At 42.4% G+C, this 21,380-nt stretch overlaps 1 protein-coding gene across 10 annotated transcripts in view; it reads left to right on the forward strand.

Moving 5' to 3' along the window:
* The window catches only part of HECW1 (HECT, C2 and WW domain containing E3 ubiquitin protein ligase 1), a 261,005-nt gene that overhangs the window by 79,932 nt on the left and 159,693 nt on the right, over positions 1 to 21,380 (forward strand). For all 10 annotated transcript variants that reach the window (XR_010433682.1, XM_064668439.1, XM_064668418.1 and 7 more), the window contains one exon: positions 2,453 to 2,777. Coding sequence is in view for 9 of the 10 variants with exons in the window: in XM_064668439.1 (XP_064524509.1) it covers positions 2,453 to 2,777 (325 nt within the window). In the remaining variant the exon portion in view is untranslated. The remainder of the gene's footprint in view (positions 1 to 2,452; positions 2,778 to 21,380) is intronic.

The raw sequence follows: 21,380 nt of genomic DNA on the forward strand, positions 1-21,380 counted from the left end.
TTTCATTTGTTCGGGATTTTTTTCAGCTTGGGGATTTTCTTTTTTTTTTTTTTCAGATTAATGTATTTGCGTAGAATCAATGCTGGAAATATGAGAGACTGCAATTTGTGGAGAATTTAGCCTTCTGGGTTGCTTTAAAATTATGCCATTTGTTCCATTGACATCAATATACAGCAAAATAGGAACTTACAGAATTAAAACATAGTGATAAATTTACCATTTCCATTAAAACTGCTTAAAGTCATGCTGAAACTGAAAAAAAAATGTTTAAGTCTAATTTAATTTTAAGGTATGCAGTTAATTAATACTCTACATCCATTAACATTCAAAAATGAAAGTATCTGCAGAACCACTATTCCCTGGAGTAATTTGTCACCAGAAATAAAACGTCTGCCTTTGAACTGAGGTAGCTTTTGGGTAATGCTGTGAGCGGAGGAACCCATCTTAATGATATAGACTAATCCAGAAGAGTGAGCTTCAGGTTTGTTGCATTGATATCTCACCATTATAAAAACAATTCTAGTTGTGTCAGGTACTGTTGGGACAGCAGATGCCTTCTTTGCTAAGTGACAGAAACTATCAGCAATTTTAAATTACTGACTAGAGCGCGATAGTTGTGCATGTCCAAAAGTGCTTCCCAGATTAGAAGATGTTCACAGCATGTTTCTTGATAAAAACGATGCTTTTTCTGTTTACATGGGGTATTGGTTCTTTATACTATGACGTGAACTCTCTTTTCAAACAGTGAATAAATATTAGAAAGAGGCAGCAAAGATATGATGAGATGCACAGCAAAGGCAACACTACATACTTCGTTCCCCCACATGCTTCCTTCCTCCTATTCCTCTACCTCTGGTGTAGCCTTTTGCATTATTAGCTTCAATCTTGCGGTACTTACTACAAGGTGTGGCATTCCCACTGCAGCTATTTTTGCTTATAAACCCTGTTTAATGCAGTAAGTGAGGATATGGGTCAGCGGATTGTCAGCATTGTTGGGCAGTGTTTGCCAAGTGACAGCATATTCTAGGGGTGCAAATATGCCAGCTGAATTTTTTGTTCTCTGTACAGTTTTTGTGCAACAGAATCTTAAGACACAATAATAGGTCTCTTAATTATTCCCCCTGCAATGGTATTAATAAAGAAAATATTTTATTTTTTTCAGGACTTACTGTTCTTCTGTGCTACCATAACCTTAATAAAGCCAGTGTTAAATTGCTGCTTGACTGGACAAAGGAGCTGTGATTTTTCTTCCGCTTAATTTGTTTGAGTTCGAAAGGATGATTTGACTTCTGATCATGTGAAAAGCATTTCATAGCATACTGGAAAGCTGTCTGGTTTTGTATCTAACAGACTTGACAGCATGGTTGGCAACAGACGGATAATGGAAGGCTAATGAATAATGAAAAGCTGAGTGATTGAAATAGCAGAGCTGTAGGGAGAGAAGAGGGAAAGCTGGGAAGGAAAATGGAAAAAACAAACAGTACTGAAGTAAGGAATAACCAGTATTTTGATCAGTATCAGGGAATGTCTTCACATCAGAATTCAACCCAGTCATAACTTAAGCATTCTCCATCTGCCAGCTCACAAAAGCTTTTAACTTCTGCGCCATGACACATTTTGTACAAGTCACTCAGCTTGCCTTGAGGAAGAGAAGGGTAGATTGAAATTTAAATATTTTTCAACTGCTAGGATGATGACTACTCTGCAGTAACCTTCTCAATCGCCATTAATTGTCTGGTGCATTCCCAAATTCCTACCAGAGTGGGTGTGCTTAGCATCTCAAAGTCTACTGCAGAAAACAGAGTAGAGCAATGGCATTGGAAGCCATCAGCTGTACAGAGACACATTGCAACACTTAGTTTGTATTTATACATCAGTGAAGACATCTCTCTTTTGGTAACAAGGGTAACTCTATTTTCACAGCATTCACTCTTCAAATATCCAGCAGGGAGGAAGAGCTCTTACTCACTGCTAGCCAGTTCTCTAGATGAAATATAGTCTCTAGAGTGACTGCACCTTAAGAAAGATTCCTCTGTAAATGTAACAAGAGTTACTGGGAATAAGACTTAACTCCAGGTGTCAAAAGTGAGAAGACTATCTCCTGATGTTAAAAGAGGATGGCTCTCTAGCAGTTTGATATTCCCGATGTTTGTGTTTGTATATGTGCATTAGCATGGAAGAAGTCAGCTCCTATTGATCTCCGCACACTGCCAGTTGTGGCTGAGCCTGGTGGTGCAAGGCTTGCTCTTACACTTGTTTTCATGGTAAGAATTACAGAGTAGGAGCTGAGTTAGCACTGTGTTTCCTGATGCATCTTCTCATGTCTTTTTGCAATGACAAACAGAAAAAGATCTGCTACTTTCTCATTATAAGTTACTACTTTTCCTGAGCTTTGATATCACTGAAAAATGAATAATACTGTAAATACTGTCCTTTCTTTTTTTCTTTGCAGAATCTGTACCAAAACAGGTTCCTGGGCCTGGCAGCCATGGCGTCTCCATCTAGAAACTCACAAAATCGACGCCGGTGCAAAGAGCCTCTCAGATACAGCTACAACCCTGACCAGTTCCATAACATGGACATCAGGAACAATTCCCATGAGACAGTCACCATTCCTAGGTCTACCAGTGACACAGACCTTGTCACTTCAGACAGCCGGTCCACCCTGATGGTCAGCAGCTCCTACTACTCCATTGGGCATTCGCAGGACCTAGTGATATACTGGGATATAAAAGAGGAAGTGGATGCAGGGGACTGGATTGGCATGTATCTCATAGGTGAGTCCCCCTTCCCCCTTTCCCTTTGGGTTTCTTGCTGCTTTTGATAGCTGTAGGCGTTAAGGTACTATGGGTTAATGGTGATGATGAGCTGATACAGCTCCCTTAAGTGTAGTCTTTAAGTGGGTTTATATATTACAAAAATTTTTTCTGCTCCTGAATTGCTGGTTGCAGTCCTTGCGCTCACTTTTTCTTCAGCAAAGATACAAAAAGGCTTTCTGTTGATGGTTTCTTGACATTTAAAGATAAATTCATTTTAAAGCCATTTGGATGTTGGGAAAATACCTCCCATACAAAGGCATAAAATATTTTCAGGGTTTCCTCTTGAGTGTCCTTTAGTAATCTGTGACAGATTACAAGTCAAGAATATGAATCATTTAAAAACCTTGCAAGAATGACTTTTTCTCTATAGCCACAGGATATTTAGATATGAACAATAATTATAGACTGAGGCAGTCTGGAGTTATCCCAGAAAGTTTTGCGCTTTTTTGCCTTTTATTGTGTATTGGAAGCTCAGTTGAGCCATGCACATTACCATATATTTGGCAACTCCATCTAGTAAATCCAATCCCATAAGAGTAATAAATGGTTTCAATTCACTTTTACCTGATTGTTCCACTTCAGTATAAAATTAGCTTTTTTTTTTTAACCTGGTTTGGTTCCTATGGAAATAGTCCTGCTGCTGAGACTGGAGTCTGTGTTAACTCTTTGCCCTCTGGTAAATTTTGAGCATGGTGAATCAGATTCAGACACATTCTTCTATGTATTAGGGGTTTGTAATAATCTGCAGTTCTAAAGTGTTTCTTGAAAATTAGTGACTTGGTAAAGAAGATTGACTCCAATTGGTGCCCCCACAAAGGGAAATGTTGGTGAAACACTTTCTTTATCTATTTGGAAGGTATGCCTAGCAGTTGTAGTTCAAACAGCACTGCTCAGATAGTGAACCAAAACCAGATAAAGCATATGATGCTGTGAGATGGGCTTTTGGAGCAGTCATAAGGGATATCTTAGGGAGCCATGGTGTTACTGAAGTGCTTTAGTGGGTAAAACCGGATGGCTTGACATCATGTGCTGAAGATATTGGGAACACAAATGTTAGTGATGTAGGGGATGTCTGAGAAGGTACTGGGTAGGAGGTCTGAACGTATAGAAGAACACTGGTGGCAAGGTGTTAGGTACGTGAAAATAAGTTCAGGATATTGGAAAGATTGGAAGAAGGGGTACACAAGGTTGGTTATTTAGGACATGGAGGGAAAGGAGTGGAAGTTGCAGTAAGCCAGGCTTACTGTTCCCGTGAGTAACCTTAAAAAATACTCTGCTTTGAAAATAAAAGTAGGCTTTTGAAATTTAAATCTTTTAGGAAAAAAGCAGAGACTGGATTTAAAACAGATGCCTTGAAAGCAGTCTGGTTTGTTGGCCTTAACAGAATATTACTTGTGTTTACAGTTAAGCTTGAAATGGAGTGTTTTACTGGAACAGATGAGAACACCCAGGAACCCCCAGTATTGGACACTAAGAAATACTGTGAGCCTATTCTGCAGTAGTGCAGGCAACTTATGAATGTATTGCCTCAGTAGAAAGAGGCAAAGCATACCTTCTGGTGGTCTGCATAGAGCTGTTTCATACTGACTGCACTTGTTCAGCCAGGTTTCGTAGCTCAGATGTTGCATCCAGGGCTGTGAAAACACATTGTAAGTTGGTTGGGGTTTTTTTGATAGGCAACCTGAATACATAGAGTTTTAACTGGGAAAAATAAAAATATACCCTGATGCTCCTGCTTAATTTACTGCATCAAACTACTGCATTCCCAGACACCCCAGTAAATTACAAGTGCAGATTTTGAAGTGTATCCTTGCCCCTGCTGGCTGAATGCCTGTTGTTTATGACAATAGTTAATGGCTCGTTCCAACAAACTCCGATGCCAAATGAAAAATGAATAGTGTGCCCAGTCCCCAGAAAACCAATAGTTGACCCTTGATGGCTTTGAAGGTGTTTTATTTCCAGGCTCTCAGGTTCCCACTCTAAATAACTGAGAAAATAGCAGGCAGTAGCACCCTTCATTCCCTTTTTGTCTTCCTTTCCCTTCTTCCTACCACTGCAAACCTCATGTAAGACGAGTTTTGGTTTTGGTTCCCCTTAAAGAACATGGGCCACTGTGAAGATCAGTTGGGTTTTGGTGTTAGTTTGACATGGAAAACACTCAGAATTTAAGAACATAACTGACACTGTGGCTATATCCACTTTTACAAGTGGATACAGTAGGAATGGTTCTGTAGAAGCAAACATCTGATGAAGGCTTGGCTTTAGAACAGACTCAGTCTGGCAAACTAGGTTTGAAGGGGGAAGGGATTGAAACCGGGCTCTCCAGAGAGGAGCCTAAGGATGGAAAGCCCGAGTTAAGAGTGAAATCAGCAGCCCAGCTGAAGTGATATACGCCAATGCACACAGCATGGGTAACAAACAAGAGGAGCTGGAAGCCATCGTGCAGCAGGAAAGCTGTGATGTAGTCACCATCAAGGAAACGTGGTGGGATGACTCGCGTGACTGGAGTGCTGCCATGGGTGGCTAAGCTCTTCAGAAGGGACAGGCAAGGTAGGAGAGGTGGAGGGGTGGCTCTGTATGTTAGAGAGTCTCTTGACTCTGCAGAACTTGAAGTCAGTAACAATAAGGTTGAGTGCCTGTGGGTCAAAACAAGGGGGAAGGCCAACAAGGTTGATATCCTGGTGGGAGTCTGTTACAGACCACCCAACCAGGATGATGAGGGTGATAAATTACAAGCAGCTGGCAGATGTCTCAAAATCGCCAGCCCTTGTTCTCGTGGGTGACTTTAACCTGCCGGATGTCTGCTGGGAACTCCACGCAGCGGACAAGAAGCAGTCTAGGAGATTCCTAGAGCGTATAGAGGATAATTTCCTACGCCAGCTGGTAAATGAACCTACCAGAGATGGGGCCCTGCTAGACCTGGCGTTCACAAACAGGGAGGGGCTGGTGGGAGATGTGGTGGTTGGAGGCCGTCTGGGACACAGTGATCATGAAATAATAGTTTTCAACACTCAAGAATGCAAGGAGGGCCATCAATAAAAACTCTAAGCTGGACTTCCGGAGGGCAGATTTCGTCCTAATCACAAGCCTAGTTCCGAGTGTACCCTGGGAAACAACCCTTGAAAACAAAGGGGTCCAGGAGGGATGGACATGCTTCAAGAAGGAAGTCTTGAAAGCAGAGGAGCAGGCTGTCCCAGTCTGCTGAAAGGCAAGCCGGCAGGGAAGATGACCGGTCTGGCTGAACAGGGAGATTTTGAAGGAAGTTAGGGTAAAAAGGAGAGCCTACTGATTATGGAAAAAAGGGCTGGCTACTCAGGAAGAGTTTAGGAATATAGTTATGCCATGTAGAAAGAAAATTAGAGAGGCAAAGGCACAACTTGAACTGAATCTCGCCACCTCTATGAAGGATAACAAAAAGTCCTTCTACAGATACATCAATAGCAAAAGGAGGGGCAAGGAAAACCTCCATTCTTTATTGGACATGGACAGGAATATAATTATCAAAGATGAGGAAAAGGCTGAGGTATTTAACACCTTCTTTACCTCAGTTTTCAACAGTAAGACAGGTTGTTCTGAGGACAGCTGGCTTCTGGAGCTTGTAGAAAGAGATAGGAATCTGAATAGCCCCCTGTAATCCAGGAGGAAACCATTAGCGACCTGCTGAGCCACTTGGATCCCCACAAATCTATGGAACCAGTTGGGATCCACCCAAGGGTGATGAGAGAGCTGGCAGAAGAGCTCGCCAAGCCACTGTCCATCATCTACCAACAGTCCTGGCTCACTGAGGAGGTCCCAGATGATTGGAAGTTGGTGAATGTCATGCCCATCCATAAAAAGGGCTGGAAGGAGGACCTGGGAAACTACAGGCCTGTCAGCCTGACCTCAGTGCCTGGCAAGGTTATGGAGCAGATCATCCTAAGTGCAATCACACAGCACTACAGGATGGACAAGGGATCAGACCCAACCAGCATGGGTTTAGGAAGGGCAGGTCCTGTCTGACCAAGCTGATCTCCTTTTATGACCAGGTGACCTAGCTGGTGGATGAGGGGAAGGCCGTGGATGTGTCTACCTGGACTTCAGCAAAGCTTTTGACACCGTCTCCCATAGCACACTCCTGAAAAAGCTGGCAGCCCATGGCTTGGACAGGGACACTCTGTGCTGGGTTAAGAACTGGCTGGAGGGCCGGGCCCAGAGAGTGGTGGTGAATGGTGCTGCATCCAGTTGGCAGCCGGTCATTAGTGGTGTCCCCCAGGGATCAGTGTTGGGCCCAGTTCTGTTTAATATCTTTACTGATGATTTAGATGAGGGGATTGAGTCCACAGTCAGTAAATTTGCAGATGACACTAAGTCAAGGGGGAGTGTCGAACAGCTGGAAGGCAGGAGGGCTCTTCAGGGGGACGTGGACAGACTGGAGAGTTGGGCTGATTCCAGTGGGATGAAGTTCAACAAGGCCAAGTGCCGGGTCCTGCAGTTTGGCCACAACAACCCCCTGCAGTGCTACAGGCTGGGCACAGAGTGGCTGGAGAGCAGCCAGGCAGAAAGGGACCTGGGAGTTTGGATTGACAGGAAGCTGAATATGAGCCAGCAGCATGCTCAGGTGGCCAAGAAGGCCAATGGCATCCTGGCCTGGATCAGGAACAGTGCGGCCAACAGGACCAGGGAAGTGATTCTTCCCTCAGTGCCAGTGAGGCCACACCTGGAGTACTGTGTCCGGTTCTGGGCCCCTCAGTTCAGGAAGGATATTGAGGTGCTGGAGCAGGTCCAGAGAAGAGCAACAAGGCTGGTGAAGGGACTCGAGCACAGGTCCTATGAGGAGAGGCTGAGGGAGCTGGGGCTGTTCAGCCTGGAGAAGAGGAGGCTCAGGGGAGACCTCATCACTCTCTACAACTCCCTGAAAGAAGGTCGTAGCCAGGTGGGGATTGGTCTCTTCTCCCAGGCAGCTATCAGTAAGACAAGAGGGCATGGTTTTAAGCTCTGCCAGGGGAGGTTTAGGTTAGATATTAGGAAGAAATTCTTTATAGAGAAGGTAATCAGGCATTGGAATGGGCTGCCCAGGGAAGTGGTGGATTCTCCATCCCTGGAGGTTTTTAAGATGAGGCTGGATGTGGCACTTAGTGCCATGGTCTAGTAACCATGATGGTAGTGGATCAAGGGTTGGACTTGATGATCTCAGAGGTCCCTTCCAACCCAGCTGATTCTATGATTCTATGAATGCCCTTGAGTTGCTGTAGTGTTTAGCTTCAAGTGTTTAGCTTCATCAGGACAGAATTGAATTGGTGTGGCTGAAAATCACCACACAGAGTGGTGGTGACAAACTGGGGACAATTGGAAGGGTTGTTACAAAAGCACACTTCTGACCTGAATTAAAATGCTAATGCATCCTATTTGGGACCAATCCATAGGGGTGAGAGATCCAGACATCCCTAATGGCTTAGATTTGTGTGTGCATTTGCACAGATTTTATGAGCCTGCACTCCTGTTTAGACAAGGAGTGTTCCTGGCCTTGTGGGTATGACCTTCAGAATGTAAAGTGATATATAACTATGTTTTGAGTTAGCAGCCAGGGTGGAACAAGAGAACCAAAGAAACTATGAGCTTTTCCCAGTCTGCTCAGGAGAGGATTAGTGTTGAAGCCTATTATTACCACTTGTATGGCAACACTGTTAACTCTTGCATTGCTGCTGGTCATTCTAGTGTTTGTCTCACAGCAACATTGTGGATACAGCCCAATCCTTTTTGTGACTGTTTGGGTTGGTGAAATTTGAGCTGAAAGATTTGAATATAGCACTATTTAATATTGTGGGGGGTCATGAGAACATGGGAAATTATTCGCATCCTTGGGATATTAGACCATGTTGTGGATTGTTTCTAAACCTTGGTTTGGAAACATTGGAGTTGGTGTTAGTTATTTGTCTTGTGGAACTCCTGGTTATCCCAGGAAGGGACTATACAAAGGCAGAACAGAAGGCAGTTCTCACCTTATAGGAGTTTAATCATTGCCATGGTAGTATTCTAGGAAATATCTCCAAATAATTTTCTATGTGTGTTGGTTTTGAAATGCAGAAAACTTAGTCTGTTCTCACCACCACTGGCATCACTAAAATTTTGATGATACCTAATAAACTGCAGGCTTCAGAATAAAGGTGTTCCAAGTCTGGGGAAATATAGATGATACAAAAGGTTTCCAAAAAGAAGAGCAAAAGTCATGTAACTCATATGTTTTGATACTGTAGAGGATTTTGGGATTGCTATTCAAAGGTTAAAGTAGCCTGAAGGAAGAGTTAAAGGAGTCTTCCCTGTATGGAAATTCTGTCTGCTTGCTCTTCATGTGAAGGAGCCACAGCTCCTTTTATCACAAGATAAAAAAATCACAAGATGCTTTTATCTGCAGAAGCTGGTGGAAGCTGGATTTAGCATTGGTTATCAGAAGTAACTTTTTGCTCATAGTCTCAGGAAATGGACTAGGCAGCCAGTCAATCTCTTGTAAAACAGTGTAAAAAATGGTCATCATGTGACATGGCAAAAAACAGTATTGAGTATATCCACCCTGTAGCTTCTTGAAAAAATCTGTGCACACATACACAATTTTGGTGAAGGACCGTAGAAAAACTCCTTAGTTGAAGGGAAAATAGTAATTTTGACTCTCTTAAAATATAGGTGTTATTACTTCAATGCATTTTAAGATTAGCCATGGTGAAATGACAAAAAGAATATATGAATTGGGAAAACAAGCATTTCTAGGTGTTTAAGGCATACTGTGCCTTCAGTAGTAGGAATTACATTTAATTCCTTCTGAGCTTGAACTCTGTTCTAACTTCCCCTTGTATATACTATCTCTCAGATCTGAGCAAAGCAGAGTTACCTCTAAATTGTGTAACAACTCACCTGAAATGTGCATTTGCCTTCCCTCAAAAGAACTGTAGTATTATGAACATCAGCAGCCTTTCAGAAACATACCCACAGTCAAAATTACATGGAACCACTCAAAAAGAGTTATCTCAGGAATTTGAACATAACAAAGCTCTGTTACTATTTAAAAGTCTCCGGAATTTAAGTTTTCTTTGCAGAAAAACTATTTGTAAAGAAAATGCCCATTGGGAAAAAAAGTGAAACTAAAACAAAGTTATGAATAATGAAGATACAGTGTTTGTATATTTTTTAAAAAAGGACTCTCGTTTAGTGGCTAATGTGAAGCAGATGGAATATTTGCAGTTATTTATCTCGAGGCTTACTCTTTCTCCGTTATCTCATTTGCTATTGCTATTTGCTACAGTATGAAGCCTCTTAGATAAATTAATATGGACTGCTGGCAGCTGCCTGTAGATAAAGAGCTATCTTATAATTACTTCAGTAGCATTTTAGCTGCTACTAGATTTCACTTCTGTCATCACCTCTATATCTGATGTAGAGGAGCTAATGAGAATTGTTTAAACCAGACTTCTGAAAAAATCATTTGCTCCAGTGTCTGTGGACACTGATGTTGGGTGTTTATCAGGGGTAATATTATACTTTTCTTACTCGTATGAAATAGACTTTCTTTCTCCCTTTCTTTCTTTCTCTCTTTCTTCCTCCCTCCCTCCCTCCCTCCCTCCCTTCCTTCCTTCCTTCCTTCCTCTCTTTCTTTTCTCTTTCTTTCTTTGAAAGCAAAACATTAATTTATTACATTTACTAAAAATTTCTTCATGCACGAATCTTGTAGAGTCCAATTTGGCTTTTGATAGACTAGTTCCTCTGAAATTTATATAAGTAGAAATGTCTCGACCTAATTAGTGATGGAAGTCTAGCTTTAAAATTTTTTCCCTCCTCTGTTTTATCCTGTGGTGTTATTGCTCTCCCAAAAAGGCATAATTTGACAAATCTAATAGCTGTTGGTTAATAAACATTTAAACATTTGTTTAAACACTTTCTGGGTTGATTTTAGGCTTAGATGACCTGTGTTGCTGTATTGGCCACTGAGACAAGTGGAAAAATCTACATTTTTCTGCTGTCAGACTTGGATCAGAACTTGTTTGTACAGCTATTTTACCAAACATCCAATACATACAAGCAGAAAGTGTCACATGTTGCCAGCAGAGATGGAAACTGTTAGACACAGTAAAGTTTGTATAAGGCTAGGAGTTGTGGGTGCCTGTGTTACGGCTCTAATCCCCAACTCAGGTACCCTCTGTGTGTTTGGATGGTTGCTGCGCCTCTCTGCTTCAGATATAGCCATCTATAAAACAGAACTCTTCCCAATGTGTCTGCTTAGAATGAATTTTGTTGGTATTTGGATTCGTTGTGTCTTGGGGTTGCCCATCTTTCCAGTCCTTTTATGGCCTTTGGAAGAGAACCTCTCTCTGGTCTTAGGGCTTCTCCTCAGAAGGTCATCTTGTGGTTGGGTCTCTGGCCAGGCTGTGATCACCTCAGCAAGCTAAGTTTTGTTCTACACCTGCAATTCTGCTCCCTCTGTAAAACACCAGCAGAGGTGCCCAGTGGCCAGACAGCTTTCACTAGGCACAGCACTATTTATTTCAGCAACAAAAAGTGTCAGAGGAGCAAACCTGTAATAAAAACACCCAATAGAAAGCCTGCACAAATGCTGAGCAGAGAGAGTATCAGGTGTCGCAGGCCTTGGCAGATATATTAGTGCAGCAATATCAGTTCTTTGTTCCAACCTGGCTGCTCCTTGATCCAGTGAGAGTGACTTATCAGCCTGAGTCACTTTTTGCCTTTCCCGGTTTCTGTATCCAGTGGACCACTTCAGCCAGGTGAAACCAGGATGTGCTGTTTCCAGACCTACCGAGTGCGACATGAAAACAATTAGCTTTTGCATCTGCTTCACCCCTTTACAAGTACATACAGTCAACACTTATATGCATATTCCCAACAAGTATGGCTTCTGACACATCCTCCCTTTCAGTGTTTCCAAGGTTTACCTCTGTCATTTGTGTGGTGTTAATGTTGTTAGTAGCAATGCACCAAAAAACTTCTGTAGAGGGGTTAGTGTGGTGATGGTGTGCTTTACAGTCTTTTAGGGAACTCATGGTAAAGAAGCCTGCAGATTGCCAGTTCTTTTCCTTAAATATATGGCTGAGGTGTTTACTATGTGCCAAAAGATTCCCATTTTCATTTATTATATCACCATAAAATAACAGCTGTGGCAGCTCTTTCTAGGTGAATGGTGGAAAAGAGTTTTCCCCTTCAGCTGTCGTGCTGAATGTCAGGAGAGGGAAATAGTGCAGACAGGGTGTACAACAGTTTCATGCCTTCTCAGTGATATTCAGGGTCCTTATGCCCATGGATGAAACTGTCTCTGTGCTGTGCAAGGATGGCCCATACCGCTGTATAGCCCAGACTGATAATGAAGTCAGTAATTATCACCTACTAAAGATTTCTGAAGAAATCAGTCAGTGGGGGATATTGGTGCACCAAAAGCCGTGTTTTGGCCTCAGTACTTCAAAAGAAGCATAATTCATGTAGCACGTTAAGACTGTTGACTGGATAGAATCAGTTACAGCACAAACAGTGGACTGCACAGACATCAAATTCTTGGCAGGATAAGGCTTAAAGCAGAAAGATTTGTTCTGTAGAGGTTGCCAAGCCAGCCATGTGGATTTTGAAGGTTCAGCATATGTTTTTCTTTTCTTAGTGTTCTGGTTTAGAACTAAATCATTCCCACTCCTTAGTGTTTATAACACTTAAATGCAGTGTTCATAACACTGAAATATTCCCATACTGCCCTCCACAACTACTGTAATGACTGTGTATGCATTGACCTTTTGTAATGTTTCTCATTCATTGATCTCTCCAGCCCTGAAGACATTTTTTTTCTTCGCTGGAAATCTTCCACTTTGTAATAAGTTTATAATTGAATACCATTTTTCAGATAAAATCAGTCCAGATTCTCAAGAGATTCTTTGCACCACGGTGCTTTGGTGCACACATCTGAGTTGTGTTTGGCTTGGGTTTTTTTACTATTCTGTCAGATCTCAGGCTCTTGTCTAGTGTACTGTCTGCTGTTATGTCTTTCAACAGTGCTGTAAGCCCATTTTTCAAATATATTTCCCCCCTATTTAATGAACATTGTTCACCTGGACAAATGTCATCCTCATTCACCTTTCAGATCTTCCAGTGTCCCTTTATATCATGTCTTTATACTGCCTGAGGCCTGCAGCGTCTCTTATTTTAATATTTTCCAGCAAATTTCATGGGTGCACTGTTTTCTCCTAATCCTCATTTTCCAAATTACACTGTAGTCAATAGAGAAGCTTCTGCTGACTGTGGGAACTTTAGAACTATTGTTATATTAAAAACAATCAAACAAAACTTTTCCATGTTGTACCTTACCACACATAGTGTATCTTCACTGGGGCAATTTGATCATCCTTGTTTGGATTCCTACCTCCCATTTTCAGTTCTGTGTGCAAACTGGGCATCATTAATTGTGGGGAAGTTTGTGCAATGCATAGCTGAAGTGGAGCTGTTGCTGTAGTTAAACCCAGATGTGGTCCATCTGCTGCAGGGGTAAGAACAAACCTGGAAGTGCAGGAGCTTTAAAGCAGAGCCTGTAGCTGGGACAGGCATAGCTGAAGTAGCACTCAGAGCTATGTGGATACTATCACACTTCCAAATGTACGCAGAGCCAAATGACCAGTATAACTGGACAGATGCTCATCCCACTGCAACCTGACATCTGCTGGGGAGGTTTTAGCCTCTGCAGGTTGTTATTACTGAGCCTCAGCTCTTTGCTTTCCTCATTCTTTTTACCTTTTCAGACGAAGATTTGTGGTTGTTGGAGAGAAATAGGTGAGTGATGGCTTGCTCCAGAGCACAGGTCCCAAATGCCTCAAGGACACCATAGAAGAATAGAGCCTGTTGCCACCAGCTCTGCTTTTAGCCAAAGGCTCCACTGTTGCAGGGAAGGAGAGGCAAGACCCTCAAGTGACAGAGCTCAGGCTCTCAGCGGGGTTAGCTCAAGTGCAAGGTGGGCAGGACAGTGAGGACAGACTGGATCCACACTTCATCCAGAGCCTTCTGAAAACCCACAGGCATATCATTACCAAGATTTAATAGGGTCTCTGTAACTGGCAGTTGTTTGCTTTTTTAATTGGTGTTGGTATCATGAAAGATGAGAATGGTATCTCCCATTTTTTGGAGGCTGCTGGAGTGGTGACATCATCATCCTTTGATGATGTCATAAGTGGCTCTGAAAGGAAGCTAAATGTTCAAAGGTATGTGTTTTGCTGAAAGTTGCAACTCCTTGATTTTAAGAGTGGCTGACGTCATTTGGGTAATTCTTTCTGCTTCAGATTAGGTGGTTCAGATTTTAAACCAACATGCCTGCCTTTCTGTATGCCTAGAGCAGTTTTACTTAGGACCACCGTCTTCTGCCCTCAGTGACTAAGAATTGTTGCAACTTTGACAACTCTGTTTTATCACAATTTATGCTCTTCTATCTCCCTTCTTTCCTTTGGTCTTTATCTTGCCATGTCTTCCTCTCACTGCTCTTCTCTACTCGTTGTTCACGTTTTCTCCTTCCCAATTTATTTTTTTTTAACTGGGTAATTTTGGGGGGATTAAAATGGAACCATTCATGTACTTGAAAAAAAAGTATATGCAAAACTCTTAGATCAGGAACGAAGCTTGCAGCACCAATGGAGGATTAGGCCCTTGTTGTTCAGCACTCTTCTCCCTAAGAAGTTATAGAAGGAGGGATGCTAACTGTAAATTGTACTATATTCATTGCCTGCAGCAGAAATTGGCAAATGAATTAACAGTGAAGTTTCAATCCATACTGGAGCTTAATATGTAGCTGCTGAAGTCAATGAAAATGTTCCTATTGACTCCTATAATGATAGCCATTATTTGTGATTTTTTTTTTACTGTGATATCTTTGTAAATAAGAAATTGGTATCTACATCTTCTGCATATATTTCTCATTAATAGCTCCTCTTCTGCAGAATGATGACTGCTTGTGTTGTACAGCTCTTTGGAAGCACGATTTCCAAGGGCTAGGTTTTGCAATGCTAAAGGGTTGCAAAAGGAAACACTTGCATGGCCTGATACAACTCACTGCAAGCTACACTTGTGAATTGTAGAGGCTGTTGTCATCACTGAGTTCTTCTTCAAGTAATAAATTGGGTAGTAAGAGAATAAACATCAGAAATAAGACAGTTATCCATGGCTTGCACTTGTATTATCTTGCAAAATAATTTTATTTTATTTTATTTTATTGACGTTCTCTGAAGGGTCTGGAGCATGAGTCCTATGAGGAGAGGCTGAGAGAGCTGGGGTTGTTCAGCCTGGAGAAGAGGAGGCTCAGGGGAGACCTCATCACTCTCTACAACTCCCTGAAAGGAGGTTGTAGCCAAGTGGGGTTTGGCCTCTTCTCCCAGGCAACAAGTGACAGGACAAGAGGGCATGGTCTTAAGCTGCTCAAGGGGAGGTTTAGGTTGGACATTAGGAGGAATTTCTTCACAGAAAGGATGATTAGACATTGGAATAGACTATCCAGGGAGGTGATGGAGTCACCATCCCTGGAAATGTTTAAAAAAACCAACTGGACATGGCACTTGGGGCCATGGTCTACTTGACATGGTGGTGTTTGGTCATAGTTTGAACTCGGTGATCTCAGAGGTCCTTTCCAACCTAATTAATTCTGTGATTCTGTGATTTACAAAATCCCTTTCCTGCAGCTTTCCATGCAAGTTGCAAAGCAGATCAACCAGAGCTCAAGCACTTTGTATAGAAAATTATTTATAAAAGCATTTTACTAGCTATCTTTCATTATAGTAAAGACATACATACTGACCAAAAGCACTTTTAAATTTCAAACTAAAGGAAATTTATTTAGCTGAAGACTGGAAGTCCTTCCGTAAATTCAGAAGTGCAGCATTTCTTTTTCATAACAGATCAAGACATAAAGCGTAGTTTTTATTTTTGCATCATAATTGCCTTAAGTTTATAGAAAGCAAATGATGTAGAATGTAGTGCTAAATCAAATTAGTGATGGATAAGAGACTGGAATAGTGTACCAAGATCAGGCACTTAAACTGACACTGCATTCCAGGCTTATGTTAATTATTTGTTTCTTTGAAGGTAATACAGGTTATTCTGAATTGTATAGTGATTATTCATGGAGAATGTGGAAAGATAGGCTGGTCATATATATCAGTAAAATACTGAGAGAGTAGAGTAGGTTTTCCATTTCTGCTTCTTAAGTAAAACCAAGCAGACCAAAAGGGTCACTCAGCTATTTGTAATTTGAACTCCATCAGTCCTTCTGAGGAAGATATGTTGACTATCTGTTTCTCTGTGGGAATTTCAGGCAAGCTTTCAAATACGGAAGTCCTGTCTGTTTAGTGTAGGCTGCTGATAGCACTTAAAGTCACCATTACATATCATAGAATCATAGAATCATAGAATCATAGAATCGATTGGGTTGGAAAAGACCTCCGAGATCATCGAGTCCAACCCTTGGTCCAAATCCAGTCCATTTACTAGATCATGGCACTCAGTGCCACGTCCAATCTGCGTTTAAAAATCTCCAGGGATGGTGAATCCACCACCTCTCTGGGCAGCCCATTCCAATGCCTGATCACTCTCTCTGTAAAGAATTTTCTCCTGATATCCAACTTAAATTTCCCCTGGTGGAGCTTAAGCCCGTGTCCCCTTGTCCTATTGCTGAGTGCCTGAGAGAAGAGACCAACCCCCACCTGGCTAGAACTTCCCTTCAGGTAGTTATAGACGGTGATGAGGTCACCTCTGAGCCTCCTCTTCTCCAGACTAAACAACCCCAGCTCCCTCAGCCTCTCCCCATAGGACTTATGCTCCAGTCCCTTCACCAGCCTTGTTGCTCTTCTCTGAACCCGCTCCAGCACCTCAATATCCTTTCTGAACTGAGGGGCCCAGAACCGAACACAATACTCAAGGTGTGGCCTCACCAACGCAGAGTACAGGGGAAGGATCACTTCCCTGGTCCTGCTGGCCACGCTATTTTTGAAAAAAAACAAAAAAAATACTGAGCCCTCAGCCCCGAGCCCTCCGCCCACGGCCGCTCCACCGCCGCCCCGCCAGGCCGCGATCTGCCCGCGTCCCACACGCCACCGCATGTATTTTACGGATCTTTTGGAAGGGTGGCCTCAATCAACATTTTCCCTAATTCCTCTGAAGAACAGCATGCTTTTTGTCAGCTGGATACTGTCTTTCATCTGAAAGATAGCTTTCTTTGGTGGCCATGGTTCTTTAACACACACTCTCTCTTTCTCTCTCTCTAGTGCTTTTGAAGTATATTGGGATGCCCAGCATGGAAGTGACAGCACAGAATATTTTTAGCAGTAAAATGCTGTGCTTGGAGGTATCTGGCTTAGTGAGGAGAAATAGTCCATCAGAATTGCTGTTAGTTCCCAAACCACTTGTTTCTAGCATGCCTTGGTCCCTCTGGCTGCTATTCAGGCCCCAGCTGCCTGACTCTGGGTCATGCATCACCTTCTCAGTTTCCTCTAGGGGACTGTGTGAGGTGTGGGAGGTCTGTGGGAGCTGCTGCTCCTGTCCCAGTGCAGCTCTGCAGGTCTGCAGCTGCTTCAGCAAGAGGCAGCCGATGCTTCTGTGTGCCCCAGAGCAGGAGAACCAGAGAGCAATGTCTGCTGGCTCCCCATCTCAGACACCCTCACCATCCCTGTCTCTAGCTCCAGGAGCAACTAATGATTTTCAAAGTGCAGCACATGCTGAATACTCCCTCATTTTACACTTTCCTAATTAGTTAGCTGTTTACCATGCAGGGAAATGAAGCCCCAGATCTGAGGGCAATGGCAAAGTGTTTGCTTTTTGGCCAAGCGGGGCCAAACCCAGGCTATGCAGAGGAAATAGAGAGCTAGTTTAAAGGTTAATTGCATTTCAAAAATAGAGGGAGGGAGATGCGTTATAATGCCTCATTGGAAAAATGTCAAAAGCCATTAGCTGCTGGCTGAAATATATGAAAGGGAGCAGCATTAACTCTGCTCTTCTTTTTGTGTGGAGGTGAAATGAGGCATTTCACCATTTACCTTTGGGAATTAAGATACAACATGTTTTAAAGGTCAGTTCCTTTGTTATAGGGATTTTCAGTAGAAACAGGAAATTAAATTTATTTTTCTTTGCACATACTCTTTCTCCTTTACATACCACACCATCTATTCACTTACGTATGGCATGAATGTTGATAAATATAGGTAGATACATATGCACATATATGTAGTCCACTTAACAGCTCTGTATTTCACATGCACAATTATCTTTGTCAATGTGCTACATACATAATGTCCATGTTCCAGGAATAGCATGCCTGGAATAGTATCACTTGCCAATTAAAACAGGTTGATCAGGCATATTCATACATTCCAGCCTCCTGACGAGTTTCAACTACTTCTATTTTTGACTTGCCAGAGGATATTTCTTTCTTATCTTCCACCTCCCAAAAATACATACCTTCAAAAAATGAAAGAGCAAGATTTCCCTTTTGGACCTGAATGTATTTTTCTAGAGATAAAATTTGTCTGGCTTAAAAATCCCAATGAACATGAATTCCTACTGGACTAAAAATAAGTTTTATTTCTTTGGAAATAGGAAAGTACCTAGCCTTTCAAAAGAGACAGTCAGGGTTTAAAACTGACTGTGAGAAGAATCTACATACTGGATTTCTAAATCATGGCAAATACGTTTTATATAGAAAATTGGTTTTATACTTAAAGGCTCCGCTGCTCCTTTCTGAGGTGACCTGCATATTGCAGAGCTCCATAAAGTCATATTAAAATATCCTTTCTGCTGCCTGAGTGTGTATTTCAGTGGTCACTGTCCATAAACTGTGTGCACATGGCTAGTTCCATGTGTGTATCCCTTCCTTGGGGACCTGCTTTGCTCTGGACGCTGTCCTTCCTGCACACCCCTGTCTCTTGCCTCCATGGCAGGAGGCAGCGTGCAGGTGCTATTCAGTGGGAGCAGCTTGTTCCAGCTTTCCTATGGTTTCACCTGTCAGCTGTAACCATAAGGGATAAGCTTGCTTATCCCTTCCCTTCTGTGTTCTTCTGCCTTGGACATGCAGATGGATAGTGACCTTTCTTCTCAGCCTGGTTTTCCAGACTTCCCATACATTTTCAACAGAAAGGAGGAAACAGCTTTCTGCAGTCCTCCCCACTGGCTCAGCTTGCAATAGGAATGGGATTTAGTTTGTATATGGGCATATGTCAACCCCTCTGTCAAGTTAGAGAGGTTACGTGATGCAGAGTTCACGCTGCCTTTGTGCCAGCTGCGGGAAGAGGACAACAGCCCATGCAGTGGCAGTGCCAGCTGGCCCCCTCAGATACTGTGTATGAACACAGTATTTTAAAGCTGATTCTGAGATGTCTTGTGCCACTAAACTCTAGCTTAAAAATGTCTGCAATTTCTTAAACAAGGCCATCCAGTCCAGCTCAACTAAGCCTCCTTAAGCAGGCATGGTATTTTATAAACAATATATTTTGAGGAACAGTGATTACCCATACATCTTAATAACATGGCAGGTGTTGGAGCATCTCCAGCAGCTTACAGAGACTAAATATGACAAATAAATATCAGAAGTGATGAAGCCAGAGAGCAGCATGCTGGAACTGAGGGATGTTCTCAGCACCCCAGCAGGATGAGAGCCAGGCAGGGTTCCCAGGCTCCATCTCAGTGCAGCATTTCAGTATGTGCTCATCTTTAAGTATGAAGTGTTTTCCCTGCTAAAGCAAAAAGGGACAGTTAATAAGTTTAAGTTTTCTCTCATGTACATGTGTTCCTACTTCCACAGAATGATGTGGGTAATCTTCGATAATCTGTATCCAGGATGGTCCTACACTGAAGGGATTCCTTAGTAAACCAAACTCTGAGAGTAATGGTTGTATACTTATCTGCCTTTTTTTAATATAAATAATATGGAATTTAAAAGAAGACAGAACCAGCTATAAAGTATAGCAGAAGAGCAGAAATCATACCAGAGGATTTTACTATTGAAGGGTTACTGCAGAGGTATACTTCAATACAAAGCGTGAAACGCAGCTAAGTGAAATAATTTCTAACAATTAGCAAGTCAGCAAAGGAAAAATTTATTGTAGATAGCATTGCTATTTATAATTATCCATTGCAATCGTTAATGACTTCTTTAAAAGGATTTCTGTTGTAAATCTCTCAAGAGAGTAGCATTGAACAGTTCAGTGTTGGTACCCGCTTACCTTCCTCCTTTGAGAGCATGACTGTGTAAAACCAGTGGGACAATGTCGACATCTTCTTGCTGCTTTACTCTTTCAGTGAAAGTGTAGTTTCCTTCAATTTAAAGTTTCCTTTTTCTAACTAATGTGATAGTCTTTGAGTTTCTCAGCTTTGTCTGCTGGACTGTGTCTTTTGCTCTGCATTTGGTCACACCATCAGTCTGTCCTCAGGCACAGTGACCCTTGTTGTATGGGTGGCATTATCTTTGTTTTCTTGTTGATATATGTAACAACAAAGCCAATTCATCCCAGTGTTTACAATTGATGTATTTTAATCTCAGATTGAGTGGTTCACATTTTTTCTCAGTTTTTAGGGTGACTAATAATTAATATAATTGTCTTCAGAAGGGAGTCTCAGCACCCACCCAGGACTGTTTCTGTAGCAAGGTTGAGTTGGTTAAGGCACAGTTTTACAAATCTCTGTTAAAATTAAAACTGTCCTTATCTCTAAAAGGAAAAATCTGGGAGATTGCTGGCTGGTCTCTGCAGGCAAAGATTGTGGCCTTTTGCTTTGGCAGAGCACAGATGTGAAATCCATTCCATCCCCCTGAAGCTGGAGCAATGAGGCCACGGCCCAGCCCATCCGAAGTTGCTGCTTCAGCCACTTCAGTTCGCGGCCATTTCGGACTACCCACGAGCCCCACTCCTCTGTGACCAGCTGGAAATGTCTCCATATGTCTATTTTATTTTTGTATTTAGTGACGGTCAAAACCACGAGTGCTGGCCTGTTATGGTGGCAATATGTGCCTTTTTATGTGCTTGAAAGTGGGGCATAAGCTAGTAAGTTGGTGAGTGTGGGCCTGAGGCTGCAGCATGGTCCCACTGGCTGGTTTTTGAGCTGTTTGATAAAAAGGGGTCCAGAACCATGCCCTTGCTTGGAGGCTGGGATGTGTTTGCTCACATCTGCACCACATGGGGCTTGCAGATTGAGAGTGGTCTGGAAAACAGCTTGTTGAGGCAGTGTAAAATGAAACTTGGAAACAGACTAAAAATTTACACCTGTGGACAACCAAAAATCCACTCCTCAGGCTCACTACCTGCCCACCTTTTATTTACACACAGACCTGCAGGTGCAAGGGGGTCACTTCTTCAGCCTTGGTTCTCAGCAACTTCTTAGAGGTTATTAATTTTTATAGGTTATTCCTTGACTTCTCTGAAGATGAGGTTGGTAGTCTGACAGCTGCTAGGTGGCTCAAACACTCCAAGAGGACAGTGTTTTGTTGTCAGTCAACAACAGTTTTGGAGGCCGAGGGTTGTGAAGGCACCCGGTGAGTGGGATTCTTCAAAAATAATTGTCCCTTGTGGTACGCTGCAAGAAATA

This window comes from Pseudopipra pipra, chromosome 1 (genome assembly GCF_036250125.1).
Source record: "Pseudopipra pipra isolate bDixPip1 chromosome 1, bDixPip1.hap1, whole genome shotgun sequence".
NCBI classification, from domain to species: domain Eukaryota; kingdom Metazoa; phylum Chordata; class Aves; order Passeriformes; family Pipridae; genus Pseudopipra; species Pseudopipra pipra.